Source organism: Lepidochelys kempii, chromosome 7 (genome assembly GCF_965140285.1).
Source record: "Lepidochelys kempii isolate rLepKem1 chromosome 7, rLepKem1.hap1, whole genome shotgun sequence".
NCBI classification, from domain to species: domain Eukaryota; kingdom Metazoa; phylum Chordata; order Testudines; family Cheloniidae; genus Lepidochelys; species Lepidochelys kempii.
Window position 1 is genome coordinate 106,218,066 of NC_136386.1, and position 15,507 is coordinate 106,233,572.

The 15,507-nt window shown below is 38.8% G+C and overlaps 1 protein-coding gene across 1 annotated transcript in view; it reads right to left on the reverse strand.

Annotated features, from left to right (window-relative positions):
* Positions 1-15,507, reverse strand: part of LOC140915208 (scavenger receptor cysteine-rich domain-containing protein DMBT1-like) — a 193,417-nt gene that overhangs the window by 34,313 nt on the left and 143,597 nt on the right. The window contains 1 exon segment of the mRNA XM_078853931.1: positions 14,859-15,166. Coding sequence (XP_078710057.1) covers positions 14,859-15,166 — 308 coding nt within the window.

Genomic DNA, 15,507 nt, shown 5'->3' on the forward strand with positions numbered 1-15,507 from the left:
TACCAGGCATTTAATTGGTTCCAATGTGGAGATTACAGGACTCCTTACAATAGAATCCGTAACTAGCAGCAGGGCAATGGGGATCCTTACCATATAACCCATAACATGGGGTGGCTGTCTTCAGCCTACTCTGCAGGACTCAGGTCTCTGAGAGTCCTAGGACTCTCCCCATCATGAAGGGGAGAGAGGATGCAACAGGGTGATGACCTTAACCCACGAAGGCTACAAGGTCTGATCCTATTGCATGAGCCCAATGCCCACCACCAAAATCCCAGGTCTTTTACCTCTGGGAACTGTTCATTTTATTATCTATTGTCCCTTGGCCAGTGTCTCCTTCCCTTGCTACCGGGATTGTCCCCCTTTTACCCTGAACTCTAGGATACAGATGTGGGGATCTGCAAGAAAGACCCCCTAAGCTTATTCTTACCAGCTTAGGTTAAAAACTTCCTCAAGGTACAAACTTTGCCTTGTCCTTGAACCGTATGCTGCCAACACCAATCATGCTAAACAAAGAACAGGAAAAGAGCGTGCTTGGAGACATCTTCCCCTCAAAATATCCCCCCAAGCCCTACACCCCCTTTCCTGGGGAAGGCTTGATAATAATCCTCACCAGTTTGCATAGGTGAACACAGACCCAAATGCTTGGATCTTAAGAACAATGAAAAAACAATCAGGATCTTAAAAGAAGAATTTTAATTAAAGAAAAAGTAAAAGAATCACTTCTGTAAAATCAGGATGGTAAATACCTTACAGGGTAATCAGATTCAAAACATAGAGAATCCCTCTAGGCAAAACCTTAAGGTACAAAAAGACATAAAAACAGGAATATACATTCCATTCAGCCTATTTTGCCAGCTATTTAACAAAAGGAAATCTAACGCATTTCTAGCTAGATTACTTACTAATTTAACAGAAGTTCTGAAGAGCATTCCTGACCTGGTCCTGGCAAAAGCATCACACAGACAGACAGACCCTTTGTTCCCCCCCACCCCACCCCAGTTTTGAAAGTATCTTGTCTCCTCATTTGTCATGTTGGTCAGGTGCTAGCGAGGTTATCTTAGCTTCTTAACCCTTTACAGGTGAAAGGGTTTTGCCTCTGGCCAGGAGGGATTTTATAGCACTGTTTTCAGAAAGGTGGTTACCCTTCCTTTATATTTATGACAGCCAGTGTCTCCCTCCCTTGCTACCGGGATTGTCCCCCTTTTACCATCAGCCCCATCCGTTTCCCCCATCCATTGATGCCAGAGGGTGGCATATGGCAGTTACATGTATTTTGTGGTAGGAGAATTAGCTGCCCATACAGTTTTGCTTCCATGTCAGATCCAAAACTAGAAAGGACCTCACTCTTTTTGACAATTGCCATATTAAATAAAATTTATCAAAGATATTTTAAACAAATAAAAACTCTAAAATATAGAATAGATCCAGTTGCTTTGATAAACACAGAGAGAGACAGACAGAAGAGAGAATCAGAATATGCTGCACATAAAGAGGCCCATATTACAGCTGTTACATACATACATATAAACCTAAGTTTCAGTTCATACGCAGTCAACACACAAAAGACCATAAGTGTTGCTATGTCCCAGCTGCCTTAAGCCATTCTGGTGATTCAAAGCTTGCTGGTGAATCTGGCCCACAGTATTTTAAATAAAGTAACATTAAACTTTATTCATTAGAATAATATAGCATTATGGAAACATAAAGCCAAATAACATCTTACAAGTTTATTATAGATAGTGTGGGGAGAAAGTAGTAGAACAGTAATATAAAAATCTAAGGAGATTATGTGTACATAGACATAAATGATTAATACACTTGTTAAAGAAAAACGTTAGTGAGGTATGTACATTTACATGAAAATTTAAGTACTGTTAAAAACATTACTCATTTTCTAAAAGTTTACAGCATATGTCCATGTGCCACAGCAAAATAAATACATTATCGTTCTGCAGGATACCAAACAGAAGTAAAGTCAGTAGAGAAAATTAACATCTAATAAGAAAAAGTAAATGAAAAATCAAATAATGGGAACTTCTCATCGGGAAGGAGGTAGCTCGGTTTGGAAGGTATTAGATTAAAAGGTATTAGATTAAAAGGTTGAATACCATTTTCTATGGAAGATAGAAGCAAAATGGAATTTTGTAAATCCTCATAGATATAAGGGATAGATGAATAGGTTAACTAGATTGGAAGGTTTCAGAGTAACAAAAGGGTATCTCAGATAGATTGAATACTGTAAATTAGATCAAACAAGAGACCAAATCTTAATGTTTTACTTGATTTTTACTCAGACCTTACTCTGGAATTGATGTCAAAACTTCCACTGAATATATAAATGAGTAAGGAAGGACATAATGATTTGGCCTAATCAGAATAAATAGATAAGCAAGTAAAAGTACAATTTCATGATGTGATAACTCTAATCACTTCTGAATAGGTGTGCGCAAAAAGCTTAAATCAATCAGCCTTTTGACTTGTATCAGTGTTACACCGCTCTCATTTGACTCCAAGATTTGGAGTATGGTTTCATTTAGCAATTCAAATGGACAATGTAGCCATTAGGGCCCTTAGCTGAAGCTGGGCAAATTTAAGCAACCCGTTATTTGATAAAGCCCTCAGTGTAGTAAGTGGGTTACACCCTTTCTTCTTCAGGCTGCCATTCACTTCAGAAAATTGGTTAGATCATTTTGTTGGGAAATTCACAGCACCTACAGTATATGTGTAGTGTATTCATGTAGCAACATGCAGCACATTAGATACTGTCAATCTGTGACCAAGGAAAGCAATACAGTATAAAATGGAAATTGATACAAGTTGTATGGTAGTCAGTGTCAAAAACAAGCAGTTGTGATGTTAAAGATCAGACACAGAAGACTATAAAATGCAGGACAGTAAGCAACATCTGTTGTTCATATTTAGTTTGTAGCATGATTTATGTCAAATTCTCTATCATATTTTGGAGGAGAGAGAGAGAGAGAGAGAGAGAGGTTCTAGGTTAAGGTAGACAGTAGTAAAGTAAGGTATCTTTCATTACCACTGCATAACTGCAATGGTCAGAAGGGGTGGAAACATCTCCTTTATTCTGCATTCACCTCTCCCCTTTCCCTGCCTGCTCTACCTTCAACTTTGACTAAGGGGATTTACACAACAGTTATACTAGCAATGAATACCACCATTGTACAAATTACACTTCCGTTTCACCAAAATCATTAACCACCTTTACACAACAAATGAACTGGGTCCAAAACATTTACGTAACATCTGAAACACGAGGCGGGTGAGATAATATCTTTTATTGGACCAACTTCTGTTGGCAAGAGAGAAGTTTTCAAGCCACACAGAGCTCTTCTTAGGTTAGTCTAATAAAAGATATTACCTCACCCACCTTGTCTCTCTAATATCCTGGGGCTAACACAATTACCAATACACATAATGTAACATCTGTTCATAAAGCACATTGAAAAAGAAAAGCATTACACAAGCACTAAACAACAACCATGTCATTAGTTGCAAAGACCAAAACCACAAGACCTGATTCTCCTCACAAGGACACCAATGTTAATCAGAAATAATTGCTCTGAGTTAACGTAGTGACAATGGTGTAAAGTTAGAATCAGGCCCATAGTTTTACTGAACTAAAGAGTTCTAGGAATTTAGGTAATAGTTTTTCTCAGCAGTATAGGCTGCCAACTTTTCTACCTGAATAGCTCTCTGAAAACTTGTCTTCATCCTTTTATAGGTAAGGGGAAAAAATGGGAGAAATCAGAACATTTTAGACACAATACCTGAATATAAAAGCAGCAGCCAAATGAAAGTCACAGAATCATACATTTTGACTGGGTTTAGCGGTGCAAGAAAAGCAATGAACTTCAAGATACACATTGCTTGAAAATATATAGAGGCAGCCCCTGAAATCTGATCTTTCCTCTATCAAATTAGTTAAAAGGAAGTGTTACATGGGTCACCTTTAAAAAAAGCTTTTGCTGCCAAGCTGTTCCGGTAAACCATGATAACAATATAGGTGTCCTTAATGCTGCTTTGATTTCTTATCATTTATTTCAGTTACTTCCTCCAGAAAAAGCTAGCTTTAAGAAATTCCACATCATTTTTATGCTACTCTCTTTTTTAAAAAAATTTTAGGGGCAGGTAGATTCTGGAGAAGAAGTGTAAGTTGCAGGACTCAGTCACCAGCCTGAAGAAAAATAATCAGCTACTCTCAGATCAGTTCATAACCTTTGCCTCAGGGCTTTGGTGGTTGTCCAACACCCACCCACACAAAAGGAAACAAAGTAATAGTCCTATTCCCAACACAAATTGTGGTGGCTCTGCCCTAGCAGCTCAGCAGTCAGGGCCTCTTGCAGTCTTCTGCTGCTGTTATAGAAAAGTATTTTTGCAGTCCAGACTTGATGACCACAATGGTTCCTTCTGGCCTTGGAATCTATATCTCCCAAGCTAGTAATATCACGCCATCACCGGACACTGCTCAGCTGGGTTGGATGATTCCCAGCACATGCCTGTGAGGCTTCTCTTCCGAACATGATTGGCTGCTCCCCAGCCCCTTAAAGAGGCAGACCACCCTGTCACAAGAACCCCCCTTTCACAGAGTCCAGACAGTACCTGCATACCAACACGTTTCATGAACCACCAAGCTGCACTGGCTGTTCAGAGTACCTGTTAGTATGCAGATACTGCAGCATGCTCAATTGAAGCTGTGTTTTGAAAATATAAAATTGATACACACTCTGGAAAGATCAAGCTCTAGGTACATCAAGTAGAGCACTAGAAATTAGAGGAAACTTGACAATTTTGGACTTAATCTCTCTGTGCCACAGTTGCCCAGCTATAACGTGGGATTAATTATGCCATTTAATCATACAACTTCATTTTTATTTCTGAAATACTCACCTGCTAGAGAGCACACAATAGAAACACCCAAGTAAATGAATAGCTTTGTATGGCATGTATTAAAAAGGACCTGAGGCCACATGTTGAATGAGAATGATACAAAAAATATTGAATAACTGTTCATTAACGGAATGAGGGGAAATAGCATATGGTCATCTAGTTAAAGACTGCATCATAATGTACATGCACAAAAAAAGCTGAATTTGTGTTCCCCAGGCAACCTCACTTACGGTATTTCCTAATTTTTGAGTGCTTGACTTGACAACCTTAATAAGGTTCTTTTAATGCAAGCTTATTTAATTTTAAAATATCAGATTTTATCTTTCTGTCTCCAAACTATTCCCACAACTTTATTTTGATTATTAAATATACATTTATAATATCCATCACTGTAGTGTCCTGACCATGTTTTAGTTCTTCTGATCACCAATCCCAAGCACTTGATGTACACTTGAATATTCTACTTCTTAAAGGTTTAAGTAGCTACCATTTGCAGAACTCTGCTGATGAGTTTGTTTGTAATTAACAGTGCATTCTCTTAACTGAATCTGACACATACAGTCCTGTTATTCTGTAACATAACTGGGGAGGGAGAATTACATAAGTACTGTAGGTTTAGTTGCAAAATTAGACATACAGCAGAGATTGCTGAAAATTGCAAACAAAATGCTTGTGGAAAGACATGGTAAAACTGTTTTCACTGTGCCTCACATTACCAACAAAGGTTGCGCAAGGAATTTGGCTGTGGTAGGCAACACTTCAGTGTGATACCACCCCACCTCGCTCAAATTTGGCCTCGTCACCCTTCCATCATGACAGAGGCCAGGCCAAATCTAAGTATGTGTTGTTGCAACCTGACATGTGGGTTCACAATGCTGTTCGGGTTTGGTGCAGCCCCATCCTCCCCCCACCAAGTTAAAATCCACTACTCTAGTTAGCTGCTTGGAAAGCTGTCACCAAGTCAGCTGCCTCGCTTGACTATAGCTAAAGCAGCCTTGGATTTCCAAACTCTGTCCTGCTTTCCATACTCACCAATCCTATTGCCTCAAATGTGAGTTGCCCGTGTGGATAACTGCCAGCCTAGACGTTTGCTAAATTATCCAGAGGGTGCTAGAGAGAGATGGATAAGTTTTTGTCCCCTGTGAACAAATTACTCCAGAGCATGACAAACAACCTTTAAAAATGACCTTCCCTACATTCTTTACTTCTTTCTGTTGCATAAGTGTTCATTACTGAATAATTTAGGTTTGGGGAAGATTAGAGTAAAACACTGAAATCCGTACAGGAGTGACGGACCATTCTTTGACAATTGTTTTGACTGTAATTATTGATTGAGAGCTCAGACTAAACATTTTGGGACAGGAAATGTCTTTTTGTTCTGTTTCAGAGTAGCAGCCGTGTTACTCTGTATTCGCAAAAAGAAAAGGAGGACTTGTGGCACCTTAGAGACTAACCAATTTATTTGAGCATGAGCTTTCGTGAGCTACAGCTCACTTCATCGGATGCATTGTTCTGTGTTTCTACAGCATCTAGAACAATTAGGCCCTAGTCCAGGACTAGGGCTCCTAGGCACTATGGTAGTACAAATAATTTTTGGTTGTCATTCTCATGTTTTGATTGCATTGCTGGGCTGTTTTCTGATGTGGGTATCTTGACAATGCTTTGGCCTTTGTAAATAAACAGATGATTTTAGTGGGACCTAGTTTTCTGAACAACTCATCAGTGCAAGTGAAAGGCTCACAATCTGGCCCCACATGGTAGAGTGGAGGGGGATACATTCACCTTCCCCTGGTAGTATCTTCCCTCTTAGGCATGGAATCCATTTGACCAACCAACTTATCATAAATTTATTGGGCACTGTGCTCTATAGCTCTGCAAATGTATGTGTTTTGATATCTTTGAAATGGAACTTACTGTAATTGAACAAAATGTTAAACTACAAATCAAACAAACTGGAAATCAGTGGGCATGAAAACTTGCCTGTTAATTGCTGGGATAATATTTTGCTTATTTGTTATCAGCAGTGCCAAGTATATGTTTAGCTTAGGAAACAAAGAAGGTGTTTGTTTTCTCCCCCTTTTCCAGCTCTCAAATGGCAAATACTTCAGATCACCTCTTGGCTTTTGATGTACCCTCTGAATCACCTTGACGTGCATTTTAACAGTTTTAATGAGAAGAGTCATCATTATGAACCTGGCACAGATCTAACATGCACCCAGATTTGATTTGAAGAGGGGGAAGAAGTGATCTACACACACTGCTTGAATTCCATTCTCTGTGAACATTATGACAGAAACCCCTGACAGCACTGCCTATCACAATCCATTTCTTCATCAGTCTCAGCAGGAATAGTTTGCTCCATTATACCAGCGTACAGCTGCATTTCCTCCTTCATCACTGAATTCCGAGTCAGATTCATAAATACTCATTGACCCCAATGTGCAGAGCTGGTGCTAGGCATAAGCAGACTAAGCAATTGCTCTGGGCCCTGAGCAGCTCAGGGGTCCACCCCATTTGCTTTTTATTATAAGAACTTGCCTACTTTAGTTTTGGGAGGCCAAACATCTTCCTGCTTAGGGTCCCCAATGGCTAGCACTGGCTCTGCCAATGTGCCAACTCAGCTGGTTCAGGGGGCCTCTGCACCACTTTCATAGGAGTCCTCTGTGACACTGCAAAGGGGTCACTGCACTGTGTCAGCAACTTTTGTCAGGCCTGGCATACTCACTCCGCCTCCATACTGGTGTGATGATATTTATTTAAAAGGTGACGTGCACTATATGGTTTGAAATCTAACAATGCACTTCTCATTAATATTACCGTGAAATGTTTGTAACAACACTGTAGGTGCAATTATAGATACTCTCTGATATTGTGTCTTGGAGACTGAGAAAGGAGCCAAAACAGGGTTTTTCCATTGTGAAAGTCTATACTCTCATGTTCACTCTTTTACAAGACTATGATACATTTTGTACGAAGTGTGTCTTGTGAGGTATCATTTGAAAACTCAGTCTGCTGAACATTACTGTCCTGGTACAGCAGAACCTCAGAATTATGAACACAGAGTTACGAACTGACCAGTCAACCACATACCTTATTTGGAACTAGAAGTATGCAAACAGGCAGTAGCAGAGACAAAAAAAAAAAAAAAAAGACGCAAATACAGTATAGTAGTATGTTAAACTACTAAAAAAAGGGCAAGCAGCATCTTTCTTCTGCATAGTAAAGTTTCAAAGCTGTATTAAGTCAATGTTCAGTTGTAAACTTCTGCAAGACCAACAATATAGTTTTGTACAGAGTTACAAACATTTCAGAGTTATGAACAACCTCCATTCCTGAGGTGTTCATAACTCTGAGGTTCTAGTGTAAAATAAGTGTGATAACATTGTATGTAAAGTTATAAGATTCTACTGTATAGCATTATTAAGTTTAGAAAAGCAGGCACAGACCAGTGCCTCAGAAACAATAGGCAAATTGATGCCTCAGTCAGAACATAATCAGATGAGCCATCACCTAGTTAAGTGTCCATTCTTTGGCAGGAAGAATTCTTTGGCAGGTGTGAGCAAGACATTTACATATTGGCAAAGACACAGAGAGGGTTTCCCATCCCACAAACCTGCAGTCACTTGAACCCCTGCTGAAAATAATTCTCAAGGAAGGGAGAAAGGTATAGGAATAGAAAACAACTACCACACATACCTCTCCTCTTCTTCTTTCTTCTGCTCAAGCCAACAAAAACATCTGTTCTTTCAGGTGGCCCACCTTGATTATCATACACATTGTAAGGAGAGTGATCATTTTACATAAGCTATTACCAGCAGGAGAGTGGGGTGGGGGGAGAGAAAACTTTTTGTAGTGATAAACACCCATTTTTTCATGATTTGTATGTATAAAAACCTCTTCTGTATTTTCCACAGTATGCATCCGACGAAGTGAGCTGTAGCTCACGAAAGCTTATGCTCAGATAAATTGGTTAGTCTCTAAGGTGCCACAAGTACTCCTTTTCTTTTTGCGAATACAGACTAACATGGCTGTTACTCTGAAACCAATGGAAGTTAGGCACTTTTGGAAGTTCGGTGCTTTTGTAAATCCAAGTAGGCACCAATCTGCATCCTAAAGTACCCAATAACCTTTACAAATCTGAAATTAAGTTATTTTTGAAAATGAGATTTAGGCATTTTTGAAATTATTATCCTGAGGTGAAATAATTCTAAGTAAGAACTGTTCACAACTCCTGCTCATTAGGTCACAGCAGCTACTGATTATACAAATCATTATAATCATCAGTGTAGTCTTATGTGTATCTCACTAGAAAAACATATTAGCAGACACCCAGCAGAGAGTGACCCACATCCTTGGAAGCACTCATGACCACAGCAGAACAAATAATGGGGGAAAGTATGTCTAATAATTCACTATTAAAATAACAAGAAATTTGTACAATGACAAATGTTCTCCAATCAGCTCAGTTCATGACAAAGGTTTCTATATGTCCCCTTCAATCAATAATGCAAACAAAATACGGATGTGGATGAACAATGCTGTGGAATAATTAATCCAAAAAAGGAAAGCAAGAGGCAAGCATTGCAGGAGCCAGGACCGTAGGAGAACTAGAAAAGTTATAGAACACAGATAATCTTATCAAAGTGAAAGATAAGCCAAAGATAAGCATGAATGGAGAAAAGACAGACTGAGATAAAGAGGGTCCTTCTCAAGGAGACTGTGAGGCATGAGTAATTTAAAATGCAGGAGAAAGAAGTGAACCCAAACTGAAACAAATCTCAAAAGAAGAAGTATGAAATAATTACCAACATTTTCTGGAAAAGGAAATAGAAAAATTAACAGCATGATTGTGCCAGCACAAGTGTTTGGTGCAGTTCAGTTGTTCCAATTCACTAATAAGGCTTCATCCTTAGATCTTCTCTGGGCGGGAATTGGCAGCAGATAGAGAAGCATCACTAGTAAGTATATGTGTATTTTAAATTTATCTAAGGTACAATAACCAAGTGCTGAGAGCCAACATCTGTCCCAGCACTCTGGACACTTAAGCTCTGATTAATTCCCCCCAGAGAAGACTCGATGGAGGAATACAGGACTTCATTCCCTAATGGGACTGGGGATGCTAAGGAGCTAATTGTCCTATCGGCTAGGAGGAGGAGTTAAATGGTACCGGGGGTAAGTGCTAGCAGATCCGAGGGAAAAGGGATTTCAGGAGGGTGAGATCTCCCTGGAGAAATGGCTGACATCTGAAAAATGCTGTAGACAGAGCTGCTGCACAGGATTGATACAACGGGTAATGTTAACAAATCACATTGAGGTGTAAACAGGCTAGAGGCATACAAGATTGCAAGAATCGCAGGGCAGGAGTAGAGCTTCCCAGTTACAGGTATGTAGATGAATCCTATTACTGCAGTACCTGAGCACCTCACAGTCTTCCAAGTATTAATATTCAATCCTGTGAAGTACTATTATCTTCTTTCTTCAGTCCTGGGTTTCTCAAACCTTATCATCATGAAGACTATCTACAGGGCCACTTCCTTTCCCATTTGCTATGATGCAGACCAGATCACTGCCCCATCTATTAATACATAACTTCCCTGTGGCAACTAAAGCAATTGCTCATATGAAAAAGTAATATTAGGACAGTAATGTATTTTCAGAATAGTCAGCACCATATGGCTCGCCAGATCTACATGACTGCCAACAAAAGCTATATAGAGCAGTGTGAGACTCATTGACCATTCCTCAGTCTTATTCCATTCTATTCCTATTTATTTTACCTAGTCCACAAAGTTTAAGAGATCTTTTCTCCCACCAATAACACACGGTCCATTTCACACACATAGTTTTCTCAGAACAACTCCCTCCCCTCTTCCCCCGATCACTATGAAGTATCATTCCTGATAAAGGAAGTTCAAACCAGTTAATTTAGGGGTAGGGGAGGGAATTTGAAAAACTGACATCAGCAGGAACCTTGGGTTTCATAGACAAAAGTCATCTGAAATGTTTGAAAATGTAACAATTGACCAGGAACAGATTCCATTCAGGTCCTTTTTACAATAATTTCTTTGCCCATATCAGAAAATCACTTAGAAAAATATACTAGCCGAAGGGCATAGTGGTTACATTCTGACATGTACTGCACTTTCTCTAATAAAATATACATATGACTCATTAGAGTCAATGAAAGTAAGGGAAAGAGAGTGTGCTTGGACCTACAGGAAAAAATTGCAAAAATGCAGGGGACATTTAAAGTGCATCTAGAATCCATCTGCATGGTATGTGTTCTCAGGCCAACTATTCTACACAGAAATAACTTTAATAAAATACTGGATCAGAAAATCTCTTCAGCTCTGGGCATGCCATGGAGCTGCTGGATCTCCCTAGCTGATGAGTCTCTTGGTGTGGGTCTAGTCCCCAACTGCGTAGAGCTGGTACAGCCAGCTCCTATGCTAGTGTCCCTATGACCCTTGCATTTGGTGACATAGAGGGGGTGGGGGTAGGCATGGCCAGAGCACCAATATGGTCCCGTAATCCTTGGCTGGTGGATGGCTCTTTGGGGGCCATAATCAGCTGGCATCATTAGGGCGAGCCCCAGGACCCAGGGAGTTGCAACTGGCTCCTTTGCAGTCTCCTCTGTTCCCCACTGCAATCTTGACATTTTCCAGGTTTAAAAAGAAACAGACTAAGATGATAGAAAAATTTCTGAGTCAAATATAAGTGACCGATCCCATTTAAATATCTGGCCTCTTAAAACCAGTTTCTCTATAATATTAAAACCAGTTCTGTTTAAAGGCAGAGACAAATCACATTTTCTTATAAAAAGCCTAAATAAATACACGTATTGATTTGGAAATGGAAAAAAACAACACAAATTGGTTCTTGCCAAAGTTTCTTTATCACAAACCACATTATTCATATTGCAAAGCAGTAATTTGGAGATGCAGAGACATTATATTTGCAAGTACACAAATAGAAATATTGCTTTGTAAACACTTTTCTGATTTTAAATTGCTGTGTTTACAAATGAGATTTTTTTAGACTGGAAATCATCCCATCCTACAAATTTGCACAATCTATTACATTTGATTCCTCACCATAATTTCCATGTCAGACTATTTGAGATGTTAGAAACACTGGTCTTGACAGGAAGTGAGAGGAGGATTATGAGGGAGAAAACTTGCATTAGAATCTAAATATCTTGATCAGAAGTGACTGAAATGTGCTAGGCAGGTGCAAAAGGTAAACATAAAAATAATGTCAAACTGCCCTTTATTATGTATAAAGTTATCAAAACAAAGTACTCTCTGTCTATCTTAAGTACCTGTATGGCCCCGTTCCCTGTAGTATCTGCCCATCTCACAATTTTATATGTATTTCTCCACACAACAACCCTGTGAGGCAGGAAAGTGCTCTTATTTCCATTTTACAGATGGGTAACTGAAGCCCAGAGAGACTGTGTCTCACACCCATGATCACACACGATGTTTGTGGTGAAACAGGAATTGAACCCAGTTTTTGGTCTATCTAGACTAGAGATAGTCCTGAGCTGCAAAGTCTGGTTCTAGAGTGTAGGGAAGGGAGCTGGTGGGCCGGATATGGGGCTGGGATTCAAGTCCATGGAACTGGCAGCAAGTTAGAGAGTTGGGATCTGGATTCAAACTTCTCCTAGATTCTCATGTTATTTGGAGGTGGGGTTTTAACCTCAGGGCCATCTCTAGCCTGAATTTACCAGAACTCATTGTGTAGCCTCATTACAATAACATTTTCATACTTTTTATTTAAAGCATGATTTGTCGTATAAAAGTTATTGAGTGCAAATGCTAGAAACTGAATCATTACATAAATGCTCTGATGCTGGTGTCTTTAGCGTCTTACATTATCTGGTACGGAATTGGTCTCCTCAGTTTACTTTTCAAAAGAAGCCCAACAAGAGTGAAAATAACAGCTGCAAGCACCACACCCGTAACAATAAATGGAGCATGGGAATAACCAGCAGTAGCAGTAAGTGAACCACGGGAATCCACGTCTTCCTGATGTTCAGAATAGTCCAGCTCTGTGAATTGAGAGAGAGAGAGTTTTGGTTTCAGTTTGTTCTCTGCTCTAGTTATTGCCAAAGATACCAGGACAAAGAGAACTTGAATTGTAAAGTTTCATTCTAGATCAGGTCAAGAAATAAATCAATTTCACTCTATTTTATAGAAGACATTCTAGACACAACAATCCATCTTTATATTAGTAAAGATTATTTCATGAACTGAACCGGGATGTTTTAGGTTCAATATTAAGAAAACATCGTAACTAGCACAAGAGCTAGGGAATGGAATCTTTTTCAAGGAAGGTTGAGGTTTCACGTTACTGGAGATAGTCAAGGTGAGCCATGACAACCACAATGCTTGAAGAGTTTGAGGATAATTAAATCAATGAAGCTATAATAAGGAGATGGACTGCATCTCATCTTTCTTCCTGAAGAATTGATTCAATTAGAATTTCTGAGCTGGGCAGATTAAAATGATGGGTTTGAAATGTGTTAAGTAAGGAACAAATTTGTAGATGCTCTTAGTCAATAAACAAGTCCCTGATATTTATAAGGGAGTTTTTGCTAAACCAGTAAAAGCATGCTGCGCTGTTAGAAATCAGAAGTAAGATTTTGTAAAACGAAATGAAAAGTGATTTACGGAACCTTATTGTGACACTGAGCCAGAGAGAGTTAAGCAACAAGCAGGTCGAGTGACCCAAAATCAACCTTTAAGGTCATATTAGAAAAGTATTGAAATGATAAACAGAACCATTCCTTGTAGATAGTTAACAAAGCCGTGTTAAATAGGCCAGACTTCTTAAAATGTAAACCTGTATTGTTAGAGAATTAGAAGCAGATACTAATTGTATTTGTCTGTGTTTACCTGTATCTTATTAGAAGTTTAACAATGTGATCTAATTAGCTTGTAAATGTTAAACTTCGGATCCTATCTGTAATGTTTCATTATATAGTCAATTGATTCAGAGATCAAAAGGGGATATTAACATTTAAATGAAACTTGTGGTATAATAATATTGTCTTTATTTCTCTTTGATGTTTGTAGTAAACTACCTATGAACTGTTTGAATGGGCAATTGCCTTATGCTAATCAGTGCAACTAGTTTATCTGTGTATACATAAGAAATAAAAGTTTAGCTTCAAAGCAACAATATACACTGTCCATTCTTCATCTGGGATGGCCCTTGCTGTGATGTCTGCTGTCAAGATGCTTTCAACTTGCTAGAGAACATAAAAGAAGCTTTGGACCTGATCTTGTTTTATCTCAGATATGCTTAAACTTTGTCAGGGAAAGTTCAACTCACCAGACTGAGGTCTCCAGGTGTACCTTGGACTATCCCTGCAAATTCTCAGAAGAATTTGAACAAACTCTACACATGGACTGCCTATTAGACTAAAACCTATTGAACTGATTCTAGAAGTATTTTCACAAACCAGCAGCCTCACCATCTCTATTATGAAATTGATCTAAGAACTTTACTCATATCTGTATGTATAAACATCTTTAACCACAGTAACTTTCTTTTCTTTTTTAATTAATCTTAGTTTAGTTAATAAGAATTGGCTGTAAGCATTTATTTGGGTCAGATCTGAAATATTCCTTGACATGGTAGGTAACAGTGTCCAATCTCTTGGGATTGGTAGAATTTTGCAGTTGAACTTTATGGTGAATAAGGTTTAAAGTAACTCTCACTGTATGGACTTGGTTCTCAGGGTGGGAGCCAAATGCTGGATTGCTTAAAAGAAACTGTATTTTAGCTTCTTGGTACGTAGTACAGAAGCTGTTTTGTTACTGGCTTGGTGAATCTAATTATAGGAATAAACCACCAGTTTGGGGGATTGTCTGCCCTATTCTTTGCAGTTTGCCCAGACTGGTCATTGGAGGGGGCCACACTGAGAATGCTCAAAGTCACACTTAACCTTCTCTTGTGTTTAGTGTATTTAAATTTACCAGCATTCCTGTTCTTAGTGCCATCTTTCCGAAGCTGAATAGGCCCAACAACAACATCCACCTCTTCTTGGTAAGAGCTGGTATCTCTCTTGGACCTGGTTATGCAGCCCTGGTAGCATCGGGAAGAATAATCATATACCCTGCACACCACCATTTTAAACTGAAGGTAAACTGATGAATATTGGTTAATAAACTTGAAGGCATTAAATTTGAACCGTATTGTGGAGCTGTAGGATGAATAGTATGTCCTGTAGGTAGGGTCTCTAACACATCTAAAATAAATAAATAAAATACAATTAGTCTTCATGCATCCGCACAAAAATAAATCACTGGCATCCAGCATGCCCTATGTGCACAGATAAAAATTAAAAAATTTAAAATTCATTGACAACAGAAAGGGAGAGAAAAATATACAATTATAGTAAGAACAGAAAATGAAAGAGGTTAAAATAGTAGTAGTGACTTGTCTGAAAGCAAAATATAAATACTGATGTCTCTAAATCAACAAGGTATTTACGTACATGCCTAACTCTAAGAGTGTGAGTAGTTTTACTGAACTTGCATACTTAAAGTTAGACTTGTGCATAAGTCTTTGTAGGATCGGGGCCCAGGA